Source organism: Choristoneura fumiferana, chromosome 9 (assembly GCF_025370935.1).
Source record: "Choristoneura fumiferana chromosome 9, NRCan_CFum_1, whole genome shotgun sequence".
Lineage (NCBI taxonomy): Eukaryota > Metazoa > Arthropoda > Insecta > Lepidoptera > Tortricidae > Choristoneura > Choristoneura fumiferana.
Window position 1 is genome coordinate 11,238,049 of NC_133480.1, and position 26,475 is coordinate 11,264,523.

At 37.6% G+C, this 26,475-nt stretch overlaps 2 protein-coding genes across 7 annotated transcripts; one reads left to right on the top strand and one right to left on the bottom strand.

Annotated features, from left to right (window-relative positions):
• Nucleotides 1-864: 864 nt before the first annotated feature.
• LOC141431252 (very long chain fatty acid elongase AAEL008004-like) lies at nt 865-20,221 on the bottom strand. Of its 6 annotated transcripts, none has more exons than XM_074092348.1 (7): nt 20,115-20,221; nt 14,909-14,989; nt 12,381-12,571; nt 4,955-5,095; nt 1,889-1,994; nt 1,277-1,410; nt 865-1,057 (listed from the first exon to the last, which is right to left on the bottom strand). In XM_074092348.1, the coding sequence occupies exons 2-7, from the start codon at nt 14,967-14,969 to the stop codon at nt 884-886; spliced, it is 807 nt and encodes a 268-aa protein (XP_073948449.1). In that variant the 5' UTR covers nt 14,970-14,989; nt 20,115-20,221; the 3' UTR covers nt 865-883. The 6 variants fall into 6 exon arrangements, with proteins under 6 accessions (XP_073948449.1, XP_073948450.1, XP_073948452.1 ...); XM_074092349.1 differs by having other exon boundaries at nt 20,109-20,210; XM_074092351.1 differs by having other exon boundaries at nt 14,909-14,986; nt 20,115-20,188.
• A 2,093-nt stretch (nt 20,222-22,314) lies between these two features.
• LOC141431501 (sn-1-specific diacylglycerol lipase ABHD11-like) lies at nt 22,315-26,138 on the top strand. The gene is made up of 3 exons (XM_074092690.1): nt 22,315-22,779; nt 23,101-23,468; nt 26,000-26,138. Exons 1-3 carry the CDS (start codon nt 22,384-22,386, stop codon nt 26,136-26,138), a joined length of 903 nt encoding a protein of 300 aa, XP_073948791.1. The 5' UTR covers nt 22,315-22,383.
• Nucleotides 26,139-26,475: the final 337 nt, after the last annotated feature.

The following is a 26,475-nucleotide window of genomic DNA, read 5'->3' on the forward strand; positions in this document are numbered from 1 at the left end:
GTGTTTTTTCCAACGATAAAGCTCAACATTTTCAGCTTTATCGCTATATGTCACGTGACCAGATTTGACACTGGAAACGAGCGTCGAGCGATTTCATGTGGCCGCGCCCTAAGGTTCTTTTCGGTCCCTTCCCTTGTAGTTAGGCGAGAGTTAAACAGTGAAATCCTACATGTATGTAGGTACTTCATTTGTCTTAGATGTAGGTACTGTGACGTCATATCACACAACGACCGCGCGACCGTAGAAAGCCCATACCTACTAAATTTCACTTTTCTAGAATGAGATGGAATACCAACTTAATTTGCTCCTTATTTTTCAAGGGATATTTATGATTATTACGTCATTTGTTTTATTTTCCAGTTTTATATCACCTTAGTTACTTACTATTTTATGAGAAAAAAAATTTGTTCCGCGAATATTCTTTAGCGCTGGGACCTCACGGGCCTTGTCACTAGCGATTTGCGGCGAGTTGAAAGCAAGGTGAAGGCGCAGCGAGCTCGATGCATGCGAGCGCGTAACAATTTTGCCGCGAGCGCGCAACGATATCGCCGCGAGCGCGCAACGATGTTGCTGCGAGCGCGCAAAAACTCCATATTGTCGACTCTCGTACAATAATAATAGGACGTCTTTTGAGCTATACGCAACTAACGCGTTGCGCACTTGCGGCGATATCGTTGCGCGCTCACGGCGAAATCGTTACGCGCTCGCAGGAAACTAGCTGCGCGCGCACTCGCCCTTGCCTTCAACTGGCCCGTAAATCACTAGTGTGATAAGGCCCTAAGTTTTCAATCCCGAATGGCACAAAAATGGAGTAAGAGCCCAGACCTAGAGGTATGTAATTACAAATAAATAAAACAAAACCGGTCCTTATATGAGTTATTTATTACTTAGCCTTGTCTTGTTTTTTGTACACATATTCCTTAAAATAGAAGTCTAAAAATAGGAACAGAATAAATATGTTGTGAGGCAAGAAAGCGAGTGACACCCACTTCGGGTACTCGCACGACGGCTCGAACAACACGTGTCCGAAGTGCACGATGAGGAGGAAGAATTGTAACTGAAAAAAAATTGATACGATTTATTTCGAACTTTTATTTTTATATAAACTGGTAACACTAACACTTTACTGGTCCTTACAACCGGACTCAAAACAAGACAACTTGTACATACATACATGCAATCCAAAGATTATCCAAGAGAGCCGTATCGAATCACGCGGTCAAATTTCATAGGTAAGCCAGCCCCTTGACGCAAATTCGTTAAATAATCAACTTACGATCTGCATCTGCGTAATGTACTTCTTCCACCAACGCCGAACCCACTGTGGGCGCACGACGGAGACCAAGTAGTACGTATACATCACCGCGTGCACCGTGGAATTGATGAAGCCGAGCATGACACCATGCCCACCTGTATAACATAATTTTTAAATGTCCGCTACTCACAGGCCTTCCTTAAACTACGCACGAAGTGCAAAATGCGAACTGCAAGATTGGACTGCAAGATGCAAAGTTCGATTTAAGAATTTCGTAGTAGCCCCCCGCTCCACTCCTTTGTTGCCCCATCCCATCCAAGGCCTCCAAGTCCAGAACTTTAAATCCAGCCCTGGAGATTGTTAACTTAAATACTATTTTGTACAGTTCCGCCAATAAGGATGTCTTGGCAATCTAAAGACGAGCGTAGCTGGCACGTATTCTTACAACAGCTAACAACAGCAAAATGAATTCCGCAATTAATTTGAGACACGATGTCATCCAGGTAAGTACTTATTTGTAGCGTTGAGACATCGTAACAAAAACCTTTTAACATTTACCAAAACAGGGTGATTCTTAGCCAGAACTTTTAAAAATTATATGCGATTAGCGGAAAAAACTAATTATTTAATTACCTGGTACATATTTAGTCCCCATGAAGCCCAACAAGCACATCCCGAGGTGATGGTATACGTGCAGGAACGACGCTTGTGAAAACTTCTTACGCAATATGAAGAAAACCTGCCAAATTGCACCAATCGTATAATTTGTTGTATCCATAACATAATATATCCGTTTTTGTCTCAATGCAAATAGCAATTTTACTTAAGTATACAGGATGTTTCGTAGCTAGGTGCAAAGCTTTAAGGGGGTGATAGCCGAGGTATTTTTTAACATTTTTAACCATATAAATTGTTTTTTTTTCTAAATTGAAAATTTAGAAATTTTAGGAAAATACCCAGAATTTGATAGTCACGAGTCAATATTGCCCCAATGAGCGTTAATTTGTAAACAAAATCTTTTAGTTATATTTTGATGTGTATTGGACGGGTACACTACATAAAAATACGAAAAACGAAATTCCGAAAGTCGGAATCACGAACTTCAAAATACCGATTTTTATAGTTCCGAATGTTTTAAAACTCCTAATATGACTATTCCGATTCTTCATAAATTCGATTTTTACAAATCCGAAAATTAAAAGTACCTAATGTTTAAAATTACGATTTTTCGAAATTCCGAATTTTAATATACCGAACAATAAGAAATCCGACTCAATAATAATCGGAAATGTCAAAAATATGAATTCCGATTGCTAAAATACTGATTTTCAAAATTCCGAATATCATTACACCGATCAATAATAAATCCCGACTTATTAACTTAAGCTATGTAGGTTAGATTGGCCTAAAACAGTATTTACTCTTATTGATTTTCAGCAATGTTACACAAGGTCAACGGAGCTCCTCTTCGCGGAGCTCCTATTCCGATCAGTTATGGCGCTTCGCGCCTTGTCGCAATTCTAACCTAACATAACCTAACCTAACCTAAGTATGCAGGTCAATTTATGTAAATTGATTGATTGATTCGAGATTCGAAATCAAGATTGCGATTATTAAAACCACGAAGTTCATTTTGCCGAATGTCGTATTTCCGAATTAGCGATGTCATTTCGGAAAATTGATAATCGGAATACTGTACTTCGGGCCAATAACATTTCGTGCTCTTCATTCTTCGGAGTTTTAAGAATCGCATATTAAATAAATCGATATTTTGAAATTCGGTAAAATAAATTTCGTGTTTTTAAGTAATCGGAATTATATGTCTTAGGAACTGTGAAAATCGGAGTTTTGAAAATCGGAATTAGCAAATTCGGAATAAAATATTTCGGAGTATTTGGGTGTTCCCGTATTGGACCAAATGAAATAATTTTTAAGTGTCTTTCTTGCCACAAAAACAAAATGGAGGCATTCGAAATTACTAAAAATGTCTTAGGCCATAAAAAAAACCTTGAATTGATCAAACATTTTTAAAAACATGCCTGTTTATTGTTCTTTCTTTAAGGTATTACTCATTCACATTTCTTGCTGAATCTGAGGTAAAAAGTAAAAAAACAAACTCAGGGAGCACTCGCTAAGAATGTACTAGTCTTGAAATTTCACGTTAAAGGTACTTAACTAGTAAATTACATGAAAAAAGGTAAAAAAAACATTAATCTTCAGTTTGTGATTTGAATAGTAAATTAATTCATTTAAAAAGAATTTTCATTAAAAAATCAAATTTTTAAAAATTTCCATAATACCATCACAATACACCAGTCCATTACAGTCTGAGGAAAAAGCTCTAAATTCAAAATCAAAGTTGAATTTAGAACACCTGTACTTTTAAAGATACATTTTTAAATGTGGAACTCGAACTTTCACATCTTGTCTTCCATGATTCACTCCAGTTGCCGGAAGATGGATCCCATTTTCGCTGAGACGACGGAATGTGTTGTAAAACATCCTGACATTGGGTAATCTGCGATTTGGATAATGCTCCTCGTACATTCGCCGTGCCAATGCTACCGTTACCCCTGCCATAGGTGAAGACGATATTAGCATAATAATCTTCGTTGCTATAATCAGCCATGTTTATGATATTTAAATTACAAAATGTAATTCTTGAAAGCCACAACAACCGTTCGCTGAATTTTCATAAGACACTAAATTCGAAATTGGAAGTTCAACAAATTTCAAACGTTCAACATTTATAAATGTATCTTTTTAAAAGTACAGGTGTTCTAAATACAAAACTTTGATTTTGAATTTAGAACTTTTTATCAGACTGTAATGAACTTTGGTGTATTATGTGTGATGATATTGTGGAATTTTTTAAGCATTTGATTTTTTAATGTAGTTTTTTTTAATTAGTTAATTTATTATTCAAATCACAACAAACTGAAGATCAACGTTTTTTTTTTACCTTTTTTCATGTAATTTAGTAGTTAAATTCCTTTAACGTGAAATTTCAAGACTAGTACATTCTTAGCGAGTGCTCCCTGAGTTCAGTTTTTTACTTTTTATCTCAGATTTAGCAAGCAATGTGAATGCACTGATACCTTAAAAGAAAGAACAATAAACAGGCATGTTTTTAAAAATGTTTGAACAATTCAAGGTTTTTTTTTTCTTGGCACAGAAAAATGATTTTTTCAACCTAAGACATTTTAAGTCATTTTAAATGCCTCCATTTTGTTTTTGTGGCAAGAAAGCCACTCAAAAATTATTTCATTTGGTCCAATATACATTAAACTATCCGAAATAAAAGATTTTGTTTACAAATTAACGCTCATTGGGGCAATATTGCCTCGTGACTATCAAATTCTGGGTATTTTCCTAAAATTTCTAAATTTTCATTTAAAAAAATATATATCCAATTTCGGCTAAGACATATATGGCTAAAAATGTTAAAAAAATACCTCGGCTATCACCTCATTAAAGCTTTGCGCGTAGCTACCAAACATCCTGTATAAGTAAAGTGCAATAATAAAGGGTAGGAATAAAATGAGGACGCCACTTTCTAGATAGAAACTTTCATACGTCTATAATAATTAAGTCACAAGTTTCACTCTGTTACAACAATTTTTAATTCCTTCTTCATCTGTTTTCTTATAATCAATGTTTGACTCTAAAAATACCTTGTTATTAAAAAAGTTTACTAACCGTGTCAAGCAAGTCTACGATTTTGATGACATAGTACAAATGGACGTGAGAGATAACGATTCTCTCGATAGGCGTGTCTTCGGTGACCATCTTCTGGCACCATATACTATAGTGCCCCGGCAGGTACAGAATCAGTAAACACTGAGGATAGAAAAACATTAGCGAATTTAAAACAAAAATGTTTCCTTAACTTTGAAATCTATTTTATTGAATAACAAAATTAGACGGTTTAATTAGATGTCTAAATTGGTTAATTATGATTTCATAATCGAAACATCTTAGATTATTATCTGGGGCCATGAAGTGACCAACGAGTCTAGTCCTACCTATCCTAGCACAAGTATAACTTTCTTGGACCAAGACTTGCTGGCAGCAGTATTAACTAAGATTCCTATGCCTTCTTAAATACGAACAGCCTTTTGAAAAGTTGTTGTCAATGTCATGTCAATATTTGTCAATGACTAAACTTGCAATGAATGAACGAATGAACCAATCACGAACCAATGTGTAGGCGCGGCCACATGCAAGTCGCTCGACGCTCGTTTACAGTGTCGAATCTGATCACGTGCCATATAGCGATAAATCTGAAACTGTTGAGCTTTATCGCTGGAAAAAAAACCTCTGCAATTTCGGCAAACACACTATTATATTTTTATCATTCACTCCAATTTCTTTTATTTGTGACACTGCCACGACTGCTACTAAATGAGATTAAGGGGTGAATTGCAAACAATTTGTACATAGTTAAGGGCTTTAGTTAAGAAAACTTAATTGATTCCTTTTTGTTACGAAAATTAGTCATACAAACTATATGGGTAACTTTCGTAACACAAAGGAATCAATTAAGTTTTCTTAACTAAAGCCCTTAACTATGTACAAATTTTTTGCAATTCACCAGAAATCAGCTTCTAAGACCAAGATCATTCCTGCAGGCAGACATTTTGCTTGACGCTGTTGCTCGATGCGGCAACTTGACGCTACTTTTTTGAGTCGCGGGAAATTCAAAATCACAATAAAAATGGGGTCACGTGACCAGATTTATAGCTGCAAACGAGCACAGATAGATATGAACAAGTCCCGTGCAAACGAGCGACGAGCGACTGTATGTGGCCGCACCTTGCGATTTGTCGCCAATTAGGCTACTCGGGATGGAAATCGGCGACGTAAAACTTTAAATTTTAGGCTACTTGTAGGACAAGGTCCTTACAGTAGTTGAACGAAAGAATCATAACACAAATTAACATAAGCACAAGAAAAAAAAATACCTCCCACGCAAAATGTAGAGTATAAATGGGATCAAAATGAAAAGAGTGGACGAATTTAAAAAAAAATAATTAAAAATAACATGCAAAATTAACAATAAAGCTGGCCAAGCTTAGTGTAGGGTTCCGTACTAATATTTTGGATAATCTTACTAATCTTACAGCCCCTTAAGAGTTATGAAATTTGACACCTGATCTGGAAAAACATATAGGCAATTTTTTTAGGCGACCTCAGTTCATTTCAAATTTGGCTACCTAAAGTAGCTTAGGCTATTCAAGCTGTGAAAAATGGCGTATCGGGTTCCGAATTGTTGGCAACATTGGTGAGAACGATAAGTAGGTAGTTTGCAAAAACAATACCACTCCTTGCAGTCGGGTAAAAAAAAAGAGTATCGCTTAAATATTTTTCATCCATATTAGCTATTATAGCGCTATAATGTCTAATAATTTTAAAAAAGGGCGGATTCAAGGGCAGTCAAGGGAAATATTACGGAATGTGCACGATTTCATGACTAAAGAAGCCCAAGAAGCGGAGAACTGCGTGTTTACTCCAGGACGATTTGAGAATGTGTTTGGTCGGACCGCACGAGCTACTAAAGTTCCTATGGGGACTGTTATCCGAATTTATCACGATAAAAGAAACCAAGAGCCGACCCCTGCGGGCCCCAGCAATGAACCAAAAAAAAAACGAAAAGGAGGTAGAAGAAAAACTCAACAACGTTTATATCTGGATGAGTACGAATATTCAGATGTACGACGCAAAATATACCGGTTGCACTTTATCGAAAACACACATGTTACAATACCAGCGATTTTAAGTATATTAGACGAAAATGAGTTCCCTGGGGACAGAGGTCACGTTCGGCAGATTGTTAAGGAATTGGGTTTTAAATTTAAGAAAATTAATCCATATAACAAATTACTGATTGAGTCCTATAAAGTTAGGTTGCTAAGAATAAAATATTTGACTCAGGTACAAATGTACAGAAGTGAAGGTAGACACATTGTTTATGGAAATGAGATGAGCATACATCTGTCTCAAAATAACGAAATCATAACTTCAGATGAACTCGGCAAAGCCACCAGAAACCAATATTCAAAAAAAATTACAGTTTTACATGCAGGAAGTACTAATGGTTTTGTGCCTAATGCCTTATTGATTAGTGTATCTATAGTTGGAGATCAAAGCAATGTAATGAACAAAGAAAAATATGAGATGTGGTTGCGAAAACAACTAATTCCCAATCTGCCACAAAATACAATATTTGTTGTAGACCATGCAACTTACTGCAGGACATTAGAAGATCAAGCCCCAAGATCGAATGCAACTAAAAAAACAATGCAAGATTGGCTGACCCGTAAAAACATCCAATTTGACCCAACATTGTTAAAACCTGAGCTGTATGATATTGTCAAGCACCACAGACAGTATATAAAGTATTCACTAGACACTATTATGGAATCCCATGGACATACTGTACTGACACTACCACCATATTATCCTACTTTAAATCCAATGAAGAGTATTTCAATGAATACAAGAGAATATTTACTTAGTTATTATGAAGTTGACATGGACATTTCTGAAGTGAAACATTTTATTACTGAGCAATTTGCATCATGGGAGTATGAAGAATGGATTGAGTCTTATAATGAAGTTTTCAAAACTGAAGAGAAAGTTTTGAAATTAGAAGATAGCATTGATGCGCTTCATCGACTGACCAGAGGTAACTGTTATGACTCATCATCGTCATCAGGCAGGTCACACCAACAACTCAGCACCAACGAGAGCAGTGACACCAGTAGTGACGAAGAGTCAGAACCTGTACAATCTTCCTCTTCTAGCTTAAGGCGCGCTTATAGAAGAATTTTCGGTATTTGAGGGGGTGAAGCAGACGACGCGGCGGAGGCGAATGCGGGGCGTCCAGCGCAACGCACCGCGCGTCTGTCACGCAGCCCGTTGACGGCCTTATTCTGTTCGTATCCGTATTCTGGTTAATGTGAGTTCCGGATTTTTCGTTAAAATTATAATTACACAGTTTTCGGTTTAATTAAGAAATTCTTCGTTTAATGTAAATAGTCTTGGTAATAAAGAAATAATTTATGCCTCTTCATGCCCACAGTTTAATTTGTAATGTAGGTGACTGAATAGGTAGACAGACGAAATGAAAATACATAGGTAAATCAATACAAATAAAAAAAAAACAATTTTATTTTAATTTGAAAATCTAGATTACAAGCTAGGCAAATCTATACATATAATAAAACAGTAAAGAAAAAGTTGTCTGTTCACTTTTAACAAATCAAATCAAATCGTTTATTCAGTAAATAGGCCGCAATGGGCGCAATTTTTTAAACTACCAGCGCTTTCGGAAAGACCATCATTGCCAAGACAAATGCGCAGCAAGAAACTTGGCAGAGAGTCACTTTTTCAAAATGTAATACTTTAAAACTACAGTATACAATCCTTACCCAAACCATAAAGTCAAAAAAATTAATGTAGGAACCATGTTCTTAGTACCCATAACACAAGCTTTGCTAAGCTTACTTTGGGACTAGGTCAATAGGTGTGAAATTTCCCGTGATATTTATTTTATTTTATTTATTTTATGTTCTAAGAAACATGTGCGAGCTGTAGCCAAAGATAAAAAATATGTCTTAGCGCACAGAACAACTTTGACAGATATAAAGATTATGAGTATGCGTAAAGTAGTTATTGCATCAATACAAAAATACAAGTCAGAACACCAGAAACCAGAAGCAATAAGAGGTTGCATGAAAAAACATTTTTTGCAACTCACACGTAGCTGTTTTCCACGACTTGGCCTCACTAATTCGCGGAGGAGCAAGACAGATATTCCATTTTTTTTTTTTTTCAATAAGAGGTTTTAGAAACGCAGTTAAAAACTCCGAAGTTCAGAACTACATCAGAACTGCGTAAGAACTGCACTCCGATTGCCTAAAATGGCAGTCCTCTGACAGTCGGGTGCAGTGCTGATGCAGTTGCACTAACTGCGCAATAACTCCCATTTTGCAGCCGGATTCCAGTTGGAGTGCATGTTTTTGTCAATAATTTACTAGTGCAACCAAATGCGACCATCTTATTTTATTAAAATAATTTATGTTAAATAACTTGGCTGAATGCAAGATATTACCTTTGCCTGCAATTAAATGAGAAAATTAAAACTGTTGTGTCACTATCAGAAATGTCAGTGAATCTGCCAAAGGGATCAAGCAAGGCTACTACGAAACTTGAAACTCGAAGTTCGTGTCGTGCGGTCCCTCTGATACTTATACTATTTAATACGAGAGCGAGAGGGACGGTACGATACGAACTTCGAGTTTCGTAGTAGCCGCAAGGTTCGCCGCATGTTCGCCGTGAGTAGTATAGGTTATAACGTGCCTACAATTTGTACCTATGGCAGTCGCGGTAGAATCTGGACGAAGCCGTCCGCATCCGTGAGCGCCAACCAGCTTGCGGTCGTAGTACGAATGTGAAATCCGCTCAGCAGGGCTACTACGAAACTCGAAGTTCGTGGGTTGCGGTCCCTCTGATACTTATACTATTTACAGTGGCGTAGCTACCAAGGGGCTAGGCGGCGCAGTGCCCCGGGGCCCTCAAGCTCAGGGGCCCTCGAAATTCTGCTTTATAGCTGATGATAAAGTTGCTTAGAAAGTATTTGTATATATAATGATTTTACTTCAAAAAACCTTACCAGTTTTGATAGCAGTGGGCCCCATTTTTTTATTTGCCCCAGGGCCCTAGGTTACCTAGCTACGCCACTGACTATTTAGTACGAGAGCGAGAGGGACCGCACGGCACGAACTTCGAGTTTGAAGTTTCGTAGTAGCCCTGCTGACTCGGCCCGACTTCGGCCGGTCGATTAGTGTGTGGTAGGTACTTACCGTTTAGGTACTCTAATGCTTCTCATATGTGCTCTGAGTTCACTTATGCGTTTCCTCTTTCGCTTAACTTTTTTAATACTGCGATTACCCATATTATTTGCTCTCAAAAGTAGTACTAGCGCGTTAGAAAAATGTGCACAGGTCCGTCGTCGACTACGTACACGCGTGTACTGGCGACTGGGAAATACTTCGCCGCCGCCGCGCGCTAGAACCGTTTTATTTTGCCAAAGACGAAATAAATTGGTATGATTGATGTACTCAACTTATCGAAAATCTATGAAGCATAAATCTAAATCTGCTAAAAAACTATTTAATAAAGCAAATTTTGTGTTGATATTCATAATATTTTTCATAATATTTGGTTTAACGTGTAAATGAAGGCTCTTTTTCAAAAAAATAATCTATCGAGGTTTTTGTCAGCAATCGTGTTTTTGATGAAGTCAAAAACTAGCTAATAGACTGAAAATACACATATAAAAAAATTGCAGTTGTAAGTATTGTGTAAGTATATTTTAAATATTTTCTAAAATTGTAGTTTTCACTACGTACAGCGCCTTAAATCTAACTTAAAAAAATTGATACATATTTCAGATTGCTTAAATTGCTCTATTTTGGCACTCTACTCTAGACCCCACCTCTTTTCTTTATATGCTTGTGAATGATTATTTTATTTTATTTTTTATAATTAAATTACTAGTCAAAAGAAAATGTTGGCCACTTGAGTTTCATTATTAAAATGAAAGTAAAAAACAGCCAAGAGCGAGCCGGACTCGCGTAACGAAGGTTCCATACATCTTTAAATAATGAGAAAAAACCAGTAGGCAGGAATAGGTCCTTATACACCACAAAATTAGAAAATAAACTAATGACTACCTAAAAATTAGAAAATTTGCGCGCTCGCGACGAAAGCTTTGTGGATTTGATTTCCACAAATCACCAGTGTAATAAATAAGGCTCTAAGCTTTAGGCCTCAAAAGAATGACACGACCGACAATTTTATTAAAATTACACGCGTGAACAAAAAACCAGCATAAAGTATAATAATCTCACATCGCAATGTGCATCACGAACATTTACCGCTGACATTATGGCCGAAACGTGTTTTTTTTGCCAAATAAATATGACCTAACTCGAAGCTTCCGTCGGGCACTATAGGGTCCTAATCCTTAAAAATACGAACTAGATACCTACTGGGTACTCTTACTTAATGAATCATTTTCAGTGAGGTACCATTGCTTGATTAAAGCTAGTACGGCTTGAGAACTTACTCATTAATTTACTGTGTCGTAAAATGTCAAGTGAATGTTGAGTAACTAAATTGCAATAGGTACCTAAGTAAAGTCTGAGGTTAGTTATCACGACAACTTAAGGAATGCAACGCCATAGTTAATAGGTTTTTGTGTATATTATTTGTAATACTACAAAACAAATACCTTGCAATTTTTTTACAAAATACCTAATTCACTGACGCTGGCAGTTACCTAACAGAGCGTATTATATGAGCCTAATTATACGTTAAAACCGGCCAAGTGCGAGTCGGACTCGCGCACCGAGGGTTCCGTACAAATTATTTAAAAAAAATTAAAATATTTTTATTATATGATGTACTCGTAACTAAAAATGTATGCTTTTCACAATTTTTCCTTTATCTGTGCTATAAGACGTACGTTGCTTCACGTTGTAGTCACGGGGAGTACCCTGTAGGTTTTGATTCCCTTGCGAGTGTTGAAAATTTGCAGCATAAACGGCTGTATTATTTGATTGCGTTGGCTTAGAATTTTGATTTATTCACAGCTCCAATAAGGGACAGTAGGCCTGAGTATTTGATATAAATTTTAGCTTGATACCTCCACGCGTTCCTGAGAAAAAGGGTCTTGACAGACGGACGGACGGACGGACAACAAAGTGATCCTATAAGGGTTCCGTTTTTACCTTTCGAGGTACGGAACCCTAAAAATGGTAGCGGAGTGGTTACTGGGCAACGGCATCTTTTTTTTTTCGCCATTGCTGTCTGTGGCATACAGCTCCTTGCCTTGCCGATTGGTGGATCTAGATCATCTCACCAGCTCCGTTTCAGTCTACATCTAAATATTTCGAAACGCAATCGCTGGGCCCACATTCAGTGGAACCATAACCTTTTAAGCAAAACCTTGTAATTATTTTCTCTATGTGCCTGTTTTCCGAATCGCTTACTATGTAGGTACCTAATGTAAAAAGGAATAAAATTGTATTGAATGATATAGGTAGTTTAAACTTACACGTAAAGCTACGTATCCCGAAAGGTATACTTGCACCACATTATAAAAAATCATCAGGTTCTTGAGCTGGTACGGAGGTCGATTTTCCATGAAGGCTGGCCCCCAATTCCTTACGAACTTGTGATACAGGTACATGATCACCAGGATGGGCCAAGGACTTGACACCAGGAAGAAACCGTTCGTTCGAGGATCTGGAACGAAATAATTATTTATATTAAGCTTCAGTTCTCTATGTATACGAGTAACTTAATGTAGGCCTATCTTCTTACTCGTATCTACCTAGTTCAAGACTTGTAAAAGCGAGAAAAATCTTGCAAGTTTTATACTGTAACTAGCTTTTGCCCGCGGCTTCACCCGCGTGGAATTCGGTTATCGCGCGCTGTTCCCTCGGCACTGTGCATTTTGCCGGGATAAAAAAAGTAGCCCATGTCACTCTCTGGCCCATAAACTATCTCTATGCTAAAAATCACGTCAATCCATCGCTCCGTTTCGACGTTAAAGACGGACGGACAAACATACAAACACACACTTTCCCATTTCCACCGGCGAGGCAAGACGAGACGAGGCGAGACGAGAATTGAAATTTGTATGTCAGCGCCCACGGCGGCCCGCGGCGGCTCGCGGCGGGCGCGCGAGAATGCATTCAAATTTCAATTCTCGTCTCGCCTCGCCGGTGGAAAAACACCATTATTCTGTACCTGTAGGGCTACTTTGAAAATCAAAGTTCGTATCGTTCCGTCCCGCTGACGCTAATATTATTTTATACGACAATGAAGGAGACGGTACGATACGAACTTCGAATTACGTAGTAGCCCTACTGAGGGCCTATCTACTCCGAAATTCGAAAATCGAAGTTCGTATCGTAACGTCCCTCTCACTCTCGTATTAAATAGTATAAGTTTCAGAGGGACGGAACGACAGGAACTTCAATTTTCATAGAAGCCCTAAAAAAATAACCCTAAAATCATAGACTGAGGGAATTAAGCCACTAACGGACTAAAAAGTAAGAAACTATAGTTTCTCACTTTAGTAGGTACCTACTATAATAGGTAGCTCGAGTCACAGAATAAGTAATAGTACAATGTGGGCGGTCACCCCACCGCGCCCTACCCTAACCTACCCTAACGCCGCTACTGCTTGAGAAGAACTAATGTAAATCCATAACTCCCGCGGGAACAATTGAGGCCATTGTCCTTAACTATACAAGCAACATCATTGACGAGCAAGTGTGATGAAAATGACATTAATGACATCGCAGTGACTGGCAACTATTTATCAAATTCATAAAATGCAGGAATCCCGTAGGTTATAGCTATAAGTATAACGTGTGACCTGACGCCCCTTGGTGTCAATGTAGGTGTTTGAATATGCATTCGGACTCACTTATAACACAGTCAAGTAGGACGTTTATTAATACGACGGTTTGGCGGCAAAACATGATGTACCTACTTACATCAATGAAACTTTGTTTATAACTTTTATCTTTTATAGTTAAGGCCTTTGGGAACTGACATGTTTATTATCGTTTGATCAAAGTTCCATAATAAATAAAGATTAAAAAAAAAAAAAAACTTTTATCTTAGCATTAGCACTGGAAATGAGTTAGTCATAAGTCCAGTCCTGCCAAAATTTAGGCGTCCTACCCCCTCCCAGGCGGTGTGGGCGGGGCCTACGTTTAAAAAACCGGCCAAGAGCGTGTCGGACACGCCCGAAATAGGGTTCCGTAGCCATTACGAAAAAAAATAAGTAATATTTTTCTAAGGATATCGTATTTTATACGGAATCTTCCAAGTTTAGGTATATGTATTTTATACCTTAGGCTGCTATTTACTCTTAAACTACTAATAATAACCGGTTTAGATTTTAGAGGGGGGGGGACGTTCGATTTTCATGAAAATTTGCACTTTAAAGTTGATTTTTTTGCAAACAAATCACTGAATCGAAAAAACGTTTTAGCAACCCCTCAATGGTTATAAAAGACCTATCCAAGCGATACTCCATAATATAGGTTAATCGAGAAAAAAAAACATCCCCACTTTACGTCTATGGGAGGTACTCTAAAAAAAATTATTTTTGAATTTTTATTCTACAGTCAAGGGCAAAGATATCGACACGGCCAAATTTGCAAAAATATGTAAACACGGCCTTAATGTTCAGTGCATAAAGTCGTGTATACATATTTTTGCAACTTTGGCCGTGTCGAATATCTTTGCCCTTGACTGTAGGTACCAATTTGTCGGCATATAGTTTACATATATATTCGTGCAAAATTACAGCTTTCTAGCATTGATAGTCTATGAGCAAAAGCCGCGGACAGTCAGAGACAGACATGGCGAAACTATAAGGGTTCCGTTTTTGCCATTTTGGCTACGGAACCCTGAAAAACACGGTGTATAATTAGCAACGTGCTGGCCCACGGGTTATTTTTTTTAATAGGGAAAGAATTGTGGACACGTGTAAATCTACGAGTGAGAATGTCACAAATCTCTTTTTAATAATTAAATTATAAGTAATAATTACTATCTTACCTGCTAATTCGGTGTTGACATAATGGTATAACTGCGTGATGTTATATAATAATGTCCCCATTTTGCTGGATTATCGACCTTCTGGAAATATATAAAATAAGTTTTTTGATAAAAAAAAATACAAGCTTTTTTTGCTGACTGTACTTGTATTGTCACCCAAAATACATTTGCATACCAAATTTCAATTCGATGCCATTAACCGTTGAAGAGTTCTGTCCTGTGGAGATAATCCTGGCTGGACTACCAGGATGTCACTACCAGATTATTATATTGTCACTACTTACTGGAAGTTGGTCGAATTTAACTTGCAAGATTTGATCGACAGACAGACAGACAACGGGACAGATACTAACTAAAACTAAACAAAAGCAAAAAATTAAACTAAATAAAAGCTTGTAAAAAAAATATGAAATGTAATAATTAAAAAGGAAATGACAAATATATAAAGGAATATTTTAAAAAAAGTTTTGTATGGAGATAAAAGACTTCTTGTAACTCAACCTAATCTATTTTTTTGCATATTTAATAATAATAATATTTTTATATTTTTCCATTTGTATCGTGCCACGGGTACTTTTACTTACTACCTATATAATTTATTTAGATATTTCTCGCACCCCAAGTCTTAAGTTATTTAATTTTTATTATATTTACTAGCTATAATAAAAAATACGGCCAACAGGACATGGTACACAAGACCATTTCCTGTTTTCAAAACCGCACCCAATTAAACTTGTAGATTGTATTTTGTTATCGCTATGTGAAATACTCACCGAAATGTATAACATAACAATACCTATTTAAACTTTCCATGAGTTATTTTAAACATCGCTCTGTGGCATCGTAGCACTCAAATGGATGGACCGATTTCAATGCGGTTTTTTTACATGTATAAATTTGTCTTATACTTACTCTAAATCACCATAGCTTTCACCAACACTTTCATTAAAACGGTAGGTAATGTACGATCACAGATTAACCCCTCTCAGGGGGTATCTGTGTGTACGCTTGAGCAACAGGCAAATAGGTTGTTGCAGTTTTCTAAAATTAGTCAGTTTTTTTTTCGCATAACACGTAACTACCTGCATAATATAGGTTCCGTTCAGTTATAATTTACGTTTAATAATAAAATAACTAACCCAGATAATACTCCCATATTTTTACAATGCTTCTTCGCTACCAACCGTACGTATAGGTAGGGTTAACTCTTTGCGAGACTTTTAAATTCCTCCGGAATATTTCAGAAGATAATTAGGTAATTTTACTGAACGGCTGTAAAGATCCACCAGATCATGAAATTCCTAGGCATATCATGAAATGTTGATGTGTTGAGTTGGTCCGGCAGATCAATGAAAGCAAAACGTCGTCGTCGATATTAGCTATGTTGTATATATACATATACCGGGCACGGCGCAATAGTTATTTATGTGGCTGGTGCATAATGAGAGGCATTAAAGTACGAGTGTGGTTTATAAGATCACACGAGTGTTTTAATGCCTAATTATGTATAGCCGCATACATAACTTTATCTACATGCATATCATAATTTTTCTATAATATGTTCAGATATGGCTTGTATTTTTAAGTTAGTGTTACTGATAACTAGTTTGAAGTACCTACCGAAGCTTAAATAAAACAGATAATAAAAAACTAAAGTTTTATTTATAATATTAATTATTATCTACCTACATGCATGTCATAAGTTTTCTACAATATGTACAGATACGCATTGTTAAAAAAAGTATTACCGATACTTTAATGTAAACATTAAGATGCACTGTACTTTAATGTGAACTTTTTATAATTTAATGAAAAATGGAACGTTAATTATAGATAAAAATATTTACTGGATATATTTATTCCATCCCAGCCTATATACGTCCCACTGCTGGGCACAGGCCTCCTCATAGAACAAGAGGGCTTAGGCCATAGTTCCCACGCGGGCCCAGTGCGGATTGGGAACTTCACAAGCACCATTGAATTGCTTCGCAGGTTGGTGCAGGTTTCCTTACGATGTTTTTCTTCACCGCAAAGCTCGTGGTAAATTTCAAATGTAATTCCGCACATGAATTTCGAAAAACTCAGTGTTTGAACCCACGACCCTCTGCTTGAGAGGCGATAAGTCAAACCACTAGGCCACCACGGCTTTCATATATATATTTATATATAACAATAAAACCCCAACCCAAGTGCGGGTCAGGCAAGCCACAATAAATTATTTATTTGTAACTTGTAACGGCCGCTATATCGTTTAACTTTGTTGAAAACCCGCTATCACGCATTATAGAATTCGTTTAAAATACCTATGATTCCTTGGTTGAGAGGAATTAGGCAGGAATTCAATTCATGAGGCGAATGTTGGCACAGAATAAATAATAGTACAGTCAAGTGTAAAACTTAAAAACTTATAAACTTTGAGTTTCAAAAATAAGTACCATAGACTTTATTCCGACGCAATAATGCCGTAGCACAGGGCGGACACGCCATACAAAATACGCGTTCTGGAATCTACATAGGCACGACGACGTCTGTACACGCGTCAATGTGTGCGTAAGACACACAGGGCTGACTATCGCAAAACCCTAGTACTATAGGGTATGTAGGTATGGCTTAAATGTGTAAATAAATGTAATCGTTAATCATATATTTTTATTTAAACCTACTTAAAATGTGTCTGTCTATGTATTTAAGCATTATTATTTTACATTACAATAAATATATGACTACAAACTTGAACTAATTATTCGGTACCTAATTAGTTATTTCATGTCGTATTAATCGCAATACTTTTAGAAAGCATTATTATTAAGAAAAGGAAGTAGGCAGGGTAGGAACCTCAATTTCTCGCGCGCCCACTGACAAGTTGGCGCTTGCTCGCGGACTCACGGCCACCGAGCCGAGCAATGAACTCCTTTTCTTATCTTTGGCTGTTGACAAACACCCATACAATGCACAGTATATCACCATTTCGCAAAGTTATTGCTCCCGAACTTAGTGTCGTGCGACGGTGCGGCCGACATACATCGCGTTGCGCGCCCGACTGCTTTCCTACGGTTTTCCTACAATCTGCGCTTGAGGGGTGGGGTAACTCGAACCGGTGCGGGGCGGAGCGTGTCCATTCTGTATGCCAGTACTATTATATATTCTGTGGCCGTAGTAACATATTTTTGAGTGGTTCAACTAAATACTTATTTTTGCGGGGAAATAATTTTAAGAATAAGTTGACGAGTTGGCTTCTCGACAGATGTTTTTATACCGTTAAGAGTTATTTGTAGGAAAAAAAAGTTTTGGTATTGTTTTGTATTATTTGAAAATTATTATTGAACTTATGAATTTATTTATTTAGATTATTTTTATGATTTTTGATCTATTTTAATTTGATATTTGACATAGGAAATTTGTAATTGTAATAAAATAATTATACGCCTCTCAACAAAGTATTTGTACGCCTGCATTCAGGCTGAATACACTGAAATAAAAATATACAATGTAAGACCTTCCTGTACTGTATTCTGGCAAATAAATACTTTTGACTTCGACTTTGCACTTGACTGTACAATGTCGATTATTCGGCTCTACCAAAACTCTACCTACACTTTGAGCGACGCGTGATTTAAAGTTAATCCTTTGTACAAACTTTTATTTAACTCCCAACGTTCGTATACTTAGGTTTTCGTTTTTTTTTACTTCACCATGTTTTTTATTAACAGCATAAATCTCGTATATGTATTTACTAGCTGTTGCCTGCGACTCCATCCGCGTAGAAGTATGAAAAATTTTACATCCTATTCTCAGACCTACCGGATATCTATATTAATAATTTCGTACCGGTCTACGGTAGACTCGAACGAAATGCACATCAAATTGAAGAGCGTAAAAAATTAGTCAATCCGAGTCGACAACTTGTAGGCGGAAAATTCGGATTATCGAGTATTTTCAATATAAACTTGAATAAATTACTAAGTATATAATGGCGTTGCGAAGTAAACATGTCAAAGTCATCACATCAAAGTGGCGTTAGTGTCACGTCATCACGTGTCACAGGTGTCACAGGTTCATATTTCGTTCTCCATTGTGACCTCTTAAAGGCCCCACACACGGTACGATTCGTCGATTTTCATCAGATCGATCGTACAGACGAATCGTACCGTATATGGGTTGATTATGAGACAGACACATCATAGTTATTTGGCCAAATAAGATTTAGGAGAAATATCTACGTGAAATACCGATACGTAGGTTAGCTGTGAAAGTACGTTTGTGATAATATTAAGGCTGGGAATATACGTTAGATTTTTCGATAAGTACGACAGTCTTTACAAAGGCAAATTTTTTTTTTCAAACATATTTTTATGAGTCTAGATTTTACCCGAGCGAAGCCGGGTTTTCATCTAGTACACAAAAAATTCGGTCAAGCCATTTCGGAGGAGTTTGGTTACAAACACTGTGACACGAGAATTTTATATATTAGAAAGAAGATCTTAGTTTCTTTCGATCTTGCAAGTTAATTTACATCAACTTCTAGTCTATGTAATTTGGGTGACAGTGCAAGTAAACTTAACAAAAAGTAGGTACTTACTTACCATCAACAAAAAAAATCTGGTATTGAAAATGACATTTTTAGCTAAATCTTATTGTTTATAAGTACCTATGTAAGTTTTGTTTCAAAATTTACAAAACTTGCATTTCAACTGTGATACCCGATATTCGATTCCTGCGATATCCGATTGAACTATCCTATTTATGTAAATCCAGCGAAAATAAAATAATTTAAACTCACAATGAAATTATGGTGGTTCAGCCAGGATCGTCTCCGTAAAAAGGAACTCTTCAATGATCAATGGTCTTGAAATTTGGTACGGACTACTTTAGTTTTAGTAGTTGACAATGCAAGTCACCAAAAAGTGCAGTCCACAATAAGAGCTGATATAAAAAAAAATAACAAACACTTATGGTACAGTTGAACAAACTGATTTAATGTACTAGAGTCTTATAAATTAAATTCTCATGTATCTTATAATAATCAATTTCGTTATGATTTCTACAAGTACGGGCGGTCAACATGACCATTAGTTGCTCGAAGGTTCCACCCTGATACATGATTCAGTTTGTTCGAGTGTACTTACACTTTCTACGTCTCATAATTACTTTATAAGTATTAAATATACAAATTAATAGTTATTAAATATATAAATCTGACCTGTACCTAAGTGAGGACGTCCTCCGCGAGGCGTTGGGGCCGCAAGATTGAGGAGCCCGAGCACCGCCGTTAACGTCACGTAAACTACGTACCCACTCGTACATTGACATCGGATTAAATTAATTATAAATGAAATTATCATGTTGCTTTCTTTAATTAAGTCTAGGTTAACTTACTACGAAGAATTCAGTGCAATATTATCGTTGCACGGGTTAGTAGAGTGATCAAGGGAAGACAACCTACTTTGCGGTTTTTACCGTGAGAATGAGCACTATTAAGTATTATAGATATTAATTAAGTTCCTAGTTGCGACAACTTTTCGAGAGACAATATATTCGAATATTAAATTGTTTTTTTTTTTTATTCAACTGGATGGCAAACGAGCAAGTAGGTCTCCTGATGATAAGAGATCACCACCACCCATAGACACCTGCAACACCAGGGGGATTGCAGATGCGTTGCCAACCTAGAGGCCTAAGATGGGATGTAGTCTCTTATGCTTATGCTACCGAAAATATTTCATGCAAAATGGATACCAAGACTCACAACCTCTAATGTATTTAAAGAGACTTTTACAATAGCTACCTAAACATATACAAACATATCTAGATCAAAAAGGCTTGGGTGGCTGTTTTGCAGCCGAAAAAATCTTTACTTCCATGAAGCAGCACGATAACTTGTGGTTTGTGGTTCCTACATAGGTACCTACTTATACTCTTTGGGTTTGTGGTACCTACCATCAGCCAAATAAGTGGTCTATCAATTTTTAATCAACTATCAAATGAATAGGTAGGTATGTCATGGGCATGTCGCTAAAGTCGAACTTTCAAGTTGACAGACCGTTACGTTATTGTTTTATGACATGCAAACGATTATCAACTTTAGGGTGGTAGACCACATATTTGGCTGATGCTTACGGCTTACGGGCTGATGGTACAATCTTATTCAAAAAAATTGAGCGCTCTTGTATTATTAAGGCCAAAGCTATGTAGGTAGGTTGGAAATAATAATAGGTACTTATTGGCTCTGTACACGACATCAGTGCCACCTAGCGTCCGCAACTTTGGTGCCACCATGAGCGCTGTGATAGATTTCATCACCCCCACCTAGTACTTCGCACCCTCCCAAATTCCCAATATATGTGTAAATTGGCCCGTGATGTTTAGGTATTCATTTATATTTAACCCAGTAAGCTCCTGAGATATTCCTGAAGAATTTGAAGATAACCTGTATAAAGGGTTCATTCCGTCCGTCTGTTAATCCGCATGCCACTTTTTTTTTCTTGAAAATAGGTACCTAGGATGGGTTCATATTTTTGTGGTAAAAGGTTGTCGTGGCGATAGAAAACCAAAACATGCAAGGGAACTATTTATATTGTGCATAGAATTTTGAATATTATATCAGTGATAGGGTCTTTTATAACCGACTTCAAAAAAGGAGGAGGTTCTTAATTCGAGTGTATGTTTTTTTTTGTATGTTTGTTACGCGATAACTCCGCCAATTGTGGGCCGAATTTCAAAATTATTTTTTAAGTTCTAAAGGACATACTTCCGAGGTGGTCCCATTGACACCAAGTTAGGATTCTTATGATAGAATTTTAGAGAAATCGAGGGCAACCCTCGAATTTTTAAGGCACACTTATGGCGATTTTGGAATTTTTAACATCAAGTTAAGTAGAAAGTATCATTTGGTGAACTGGAACCTGCTAAAGAATACCGTAGGTACCGGTACTCTGTTATAAAATGATATAACTATGCTGTGTTTGAGCTTAATGGAATCGTTGTGAGATGCACTTTGGTTACAAATCACATAAAACTAAAAAAAAAAAATTGAACAAAAATGGATTGACTTCAAAAACCTTGAAAATAATTCTCTACTAGGTGCTACTAGTTTGAAGTCAGTCCCTCAGCACGAGCCAGCAGGAGCGATTGAAGCCTAATGTATAGTATGTAGGTGAGGTCCACTACTGCTGGCTCGTGCTGAGGCACCGACTTCAAAGTAGTAGAAAAATATTTTCAAGGTTTTTGAAGTCGGTTCCATTATTTATAAAAAAAAAAATCAACGTTACATTCTATAGAGTCTCTGCTCCACTTCGCGTCAAGACAATAGAAAGAAACACCATTAACATGAGAAAAACCTATAGAGGAGTATAGTTAATTGAAGTGAAGTTCAGAAACTATATTGAAGTGACAAAATGTGACAGTGAGGCATCAATTTGACAAAAGCCGTCTAGTTCTTGTTGGGATAAATTTTACAAATAAACAATAAATGTGGAATGAATATTCACGTCCGGATATTACGCAATTGTAAATTATCTAAATACGCGTCACCCTTTGCCGTTACAATCAGAACTTCGGTAAACTTGTCGTTTAAAGTTTTGGGAACATTCGATCTCGAGAGTGAAGCACCGCCAGTCATTATTTGCCACGGCTTATTGGAGACGAGGAGGAGCTGGAGAGGCGTGGCTAAGACTATAAGGAATCTGACGAAAAGGTCGGTGGTGATCGTGGACCTGAGGAACCACGGAGCCAGTCCGCATGCCAGCTCGCAGCGGTACGAGAGTCAGGCTCGAGATGTCTTCCAGCTTATGAAGAAGTTGGAGATTAAGAGAGCCAGCCTCATGGGGCACAACGTGGGGGCGCGGACTGTGATGTGCGCCGCTTTGATGGCGGTTAGTATCAGCTAAATCATACTTTACGGCGCACCGCGCACAAAGCACGAATTATGCAGCGGCTGATCCGAGTATATAGGTGTATAAGGGCTTTGTGGGCTGCAGCGCCGCGTGGATGTAAAGGGGCCCCCAACCCCTATTGGAGGCCATTATATCATTATCGAACAGAAATTAGGAAGACCTACCTTATTAATCAACTAATAAGGTATGATTTTGTCATAACCCCAACCAAGTAGTATGCCCAGGGCCCCACAAACTCGACCGTCCGCCCCTGGAATTACGGATTAATTAATGACAATCAGCTCTGTTCCTGTTTTACAGCCGGCATCAGTCGCAGGTCTGCTCGTGGTAGACATGTCTCCTGTGTCAACTAGTCCCGAATTTAAAGAATACTACCCAAAATTGATGGAAGAAATGTCCAAAGTAGTCTGGAAAGAAAAAAGAAAAGTACACAAAGCCCAGAAAGCAATAAAGAAGCAATTAAAACACATTATAAAGGATGACGTAACCATGAAAGCGATTTTAAACAATATCAATGTCACGCGGGAGGGCAGCATAGGCTGGATGTGCAATCTTGAAGTGTTGAAGAAACAATTTAAACATTTAAGTTCCTTTCCAAAGAGTTTGAAAGGGAAAAATTATGATGGTCCTACAATGTTCATAGGCGGACAGGTGTCAGAGTACTTACCGTAAGTGTGAGATAAATTATCCATGCCAATTCTATTGTTTCAACGGCTTTAGTTTCAAGAAAAAACGTTTCTTCTCCGCGAGATGATTTTTGTAATGAGGATTTTCAGAGGCGAAATATCGTCGTATATATAACATAGTATCGTTATATATATAAATTACCTAAATCAGCCAATCGCAAGCAAACGTCAAACGGACCTCACGATACTAACGCCATCTAGCGATATTTCGCTTCTGTGAAGACCCTTATTTATTACATAGGTATGTATAAAATGATACTAGTAAGTATGGTCTGTTCCCTAATATGACTGACGCTAATTGCATAGAAAACCGGCCAAGAGCGTGTCGGACACGCCCAAAATAGGGTTCCGTAGCCATTACGAAAAAATTAAGTAATGTTTTTCTAAGGATTTCGTATTTTATACGGAATTTTCCAAGTTTAGGTATATTTTATACCTACCTTAGGCTGCTATTTACTCATAAACTACTAATAATTCTCAAGCAAACTTAGCCGTTATAGTTTTCCTTGAAAGTTTGATATACTTACTATTTCAAATTTTTCCACCCACCGCTTTAGATTTTAGAGGGGGGGGGGCGCTCGATTTTAATGAAAATTTGCACTTTAAAGTTGAATATTTCGCAAACAAATCACTGAATCGAAATCTCTCGAATCTTAGCAAACCCCTAATGATTTAAAAAGACCTATCCAACAATACGCCACACTATAGGGTTGGATGAGAAAAAAAATCACCCCCACTTTACGTCTATGGGAGGTAACCAAAAATATTTTTTATTTATTTTTAATTGTACCATTCTGTCGGCACAGTTTACCTATATATACGTGCAAAATTACAGCTTTCTAGCATTGATAGTCCCTGAGCAAAGCCGCGGACGGACAGACAGACAGACAGACAGACAGACCTGGCGAAACTATAAGGCTTCCGTTTTTGCCATTTTGGCTCCGAAACCCTAAAAAGTGCATACTATATACTATGTTAGGACACCGACTCTACCGGGGCTAAAACTCGAAAACACCAGTGATACAGAGAAAAGACCAAGCAAGATAAGCAGATTGATCGCCCCCGGAAAGCCTATTGTTAGAGCCATTTCTGAGATTCTCAAAATAAATAAATATGCAAGAATTTGCTGAAATTACATTTGAAATTTGCCACGAGCTTTACGGCGAAAGAAAACGTAGTGAGGAAACCTGTAAAAATCTACGAAGCAACCCGATCCGCACTGAGCCCGCATGGGAACTACGGCCCAAGCCCTTTCATTCTGAGAGGAGACCTGTGCCCAGCAGTGGGACGTTTAAGGCAGACAAATACAAATATCTTTATTTTGCATAAAAATGTGGTACAAAAGCTGGTGTGTGGTACAAGAGATGAGATTAAATTAGATAGGGTGTTTTACAGACATGGGCAAGTAATGTTATTGGCATGATAGCTTTGAGTATTCACAAAGGCTGATAGTGACATGTGCGCCGGTGAGCCAGCTAGGCGCCCCGGCCCCGGGCGAGTCATGCCTTTGGCGCCCTTTTTGATACGACAAGCGGCAAAATGACAGCTCGTTTGATTTGATGCTCGAGCGATCCTCATAATGATTATTTAAATTAAGTGGTTAAGTGAGATGCTCACATGGTGCCTTGTAGTACAGTCAGCGTCATATAGTACGTAGCAGTCAAGATCACCAAATACGTGGAAACATCCAAATAGTCATTAACGTTGACCCAATCAAAGCGATCAAATTGCTCAGGACATCCATCGTGTAGAAATAAATCGGAGCACGCACATCACCGCTGGTAGCGTAGCAGCCATAATATCCAAAAGTATGGGACACACTAGAAAACTGAGCTTTATTTAAAAGGTTTAAGGTTTAATCTTGAGTTGAGTGCGAAATAAATTAACACGTCATAAGATTCGACTTTTTGGATTTTGATTTTGACAATCACCGAAAAGAGTACCAACTTGAGAGTGATCGTTCCGTCTCTTTCATTTGGAACCTAACGGCTCTTTCACATTTTTATTTACATTGTCAGAATTCCGGATTAACGGATTTCCTTTTAAATATGGCTTGAATTGGCCAGTAATTACATTATTAAAAGAGTTTTATTTAATTAAAAAGTTTGACATGTGCATTTTGCACCAAAAGACTGAAAATGGAGCACCGTTCACATTGTATTAAAGAGGATTAGCTAACTGGATCATTACACGATGTAATAAAGTCAATTTTCCTGTGGTGTCCAATACTTTTGGATACTTTGGCTGCTACGGTACTAATGTCGGCTTGAATGTTATAAAATATTTGGCGATGTGCGTGCTCCGGTATATTTGTACACGATGGATGTCTCGAACAATTTGACCGCTTTGACTGAGTCACTGGTACGGACTATTTTGTATGTCTCCAAGTAAATATTTTTTGATCTTGACTGCTACGTAGGTACTACATGACGCTGACTGTACCTGGCGCCCCGGGCACCTCCCCTCCCCTAAAGCCGGGGCACTCGGTGTATAGTCGTATATTTACTTTCCAGTGCCGACGATCTGCCGGGGATCCGCGAGATGTTCCCCCGAGCAGTGATTAAATACGTGGTCAGCACCGGGCACAACGTGCATGCTGAAGACCCTAAAGCTTTCATGGAGCTAGTCATTAAATTCCTCAGAACTAATTAAATATACGTAATGTGTTTATGACCAGTTTTTATTTTTCCTACCACCATCTAAAATACTTAATTTCAACATCAAAACTTAAAAGACGGTTTGAGAAATGTATACAATATGAGCAGCGCTAAGGCTGCGTTTCCACCAATGATGTGCGCGGATGTGTTAGAGAGGAATGTGTTTTCATTAACCAATAGAAACGCTTCATTTACTTATCCTCGCACAGCATATCTCTAGTGGAAACAAACCGCTGGGCGGAGCGATACGAGGTAAATGAAGCGTTTCCATTGGTTCATGGAAAACACATTCCTCAAACACACATCCACGCACATCTCTGGTGGAAACGGAG

What these genes read in the sequence shown, in the direction of transcription:
- LOC141431252 (XM_074092348.1), bottom strand. Translation starts at nt 14,969, where the DNA reads ATGGGGACATTATTATATAACATCACGCAGTTATACCATTATGTCAAC. An exon ending in CGGGATACGTAGCTTTACGT is followed by an intron (nt 5,096 to 12,380) that starts GTAAGTTTAAAC and finishes TTCTATCCTCAG; the next exon opens with TGTTTACTGATTCTGTACCT. An exon ending in ACATTACGCAGATGCAGATC is followed by an intron (nt 1,058 to 1,276) that starts GTAAGTTGATTA and finishes ATTTTTTTTCAG; the next exon opens with TTACAATTCTTCCTCCTCAT.
- LOC141431501 (XM_074092690.1), top strand. Translation starts at nt 22,384, where the DNA reads ATGAATATTCACGTCCGGATATTACGCAATTGTAAATTATCTAAATAC. An exon ending in TGTGCGCCGCTTTGATGGCG is followed by an intron (nt 22,780 to 23,100) that starts GTTAGTATCAGC and finishes CCTGTTTTACAG; the next exon opens with CCGGCATCAGTCGCAGGTCT. An exon ending in CAGGTGTCAGAGTACTTACC is followed by an intron (nt 23,469 to 25,999) that starts GTAAGTGTGAGA and finishes TTTACTTTCCAG; the next exon opens with TGCCGACGATCTGCCGGGGA.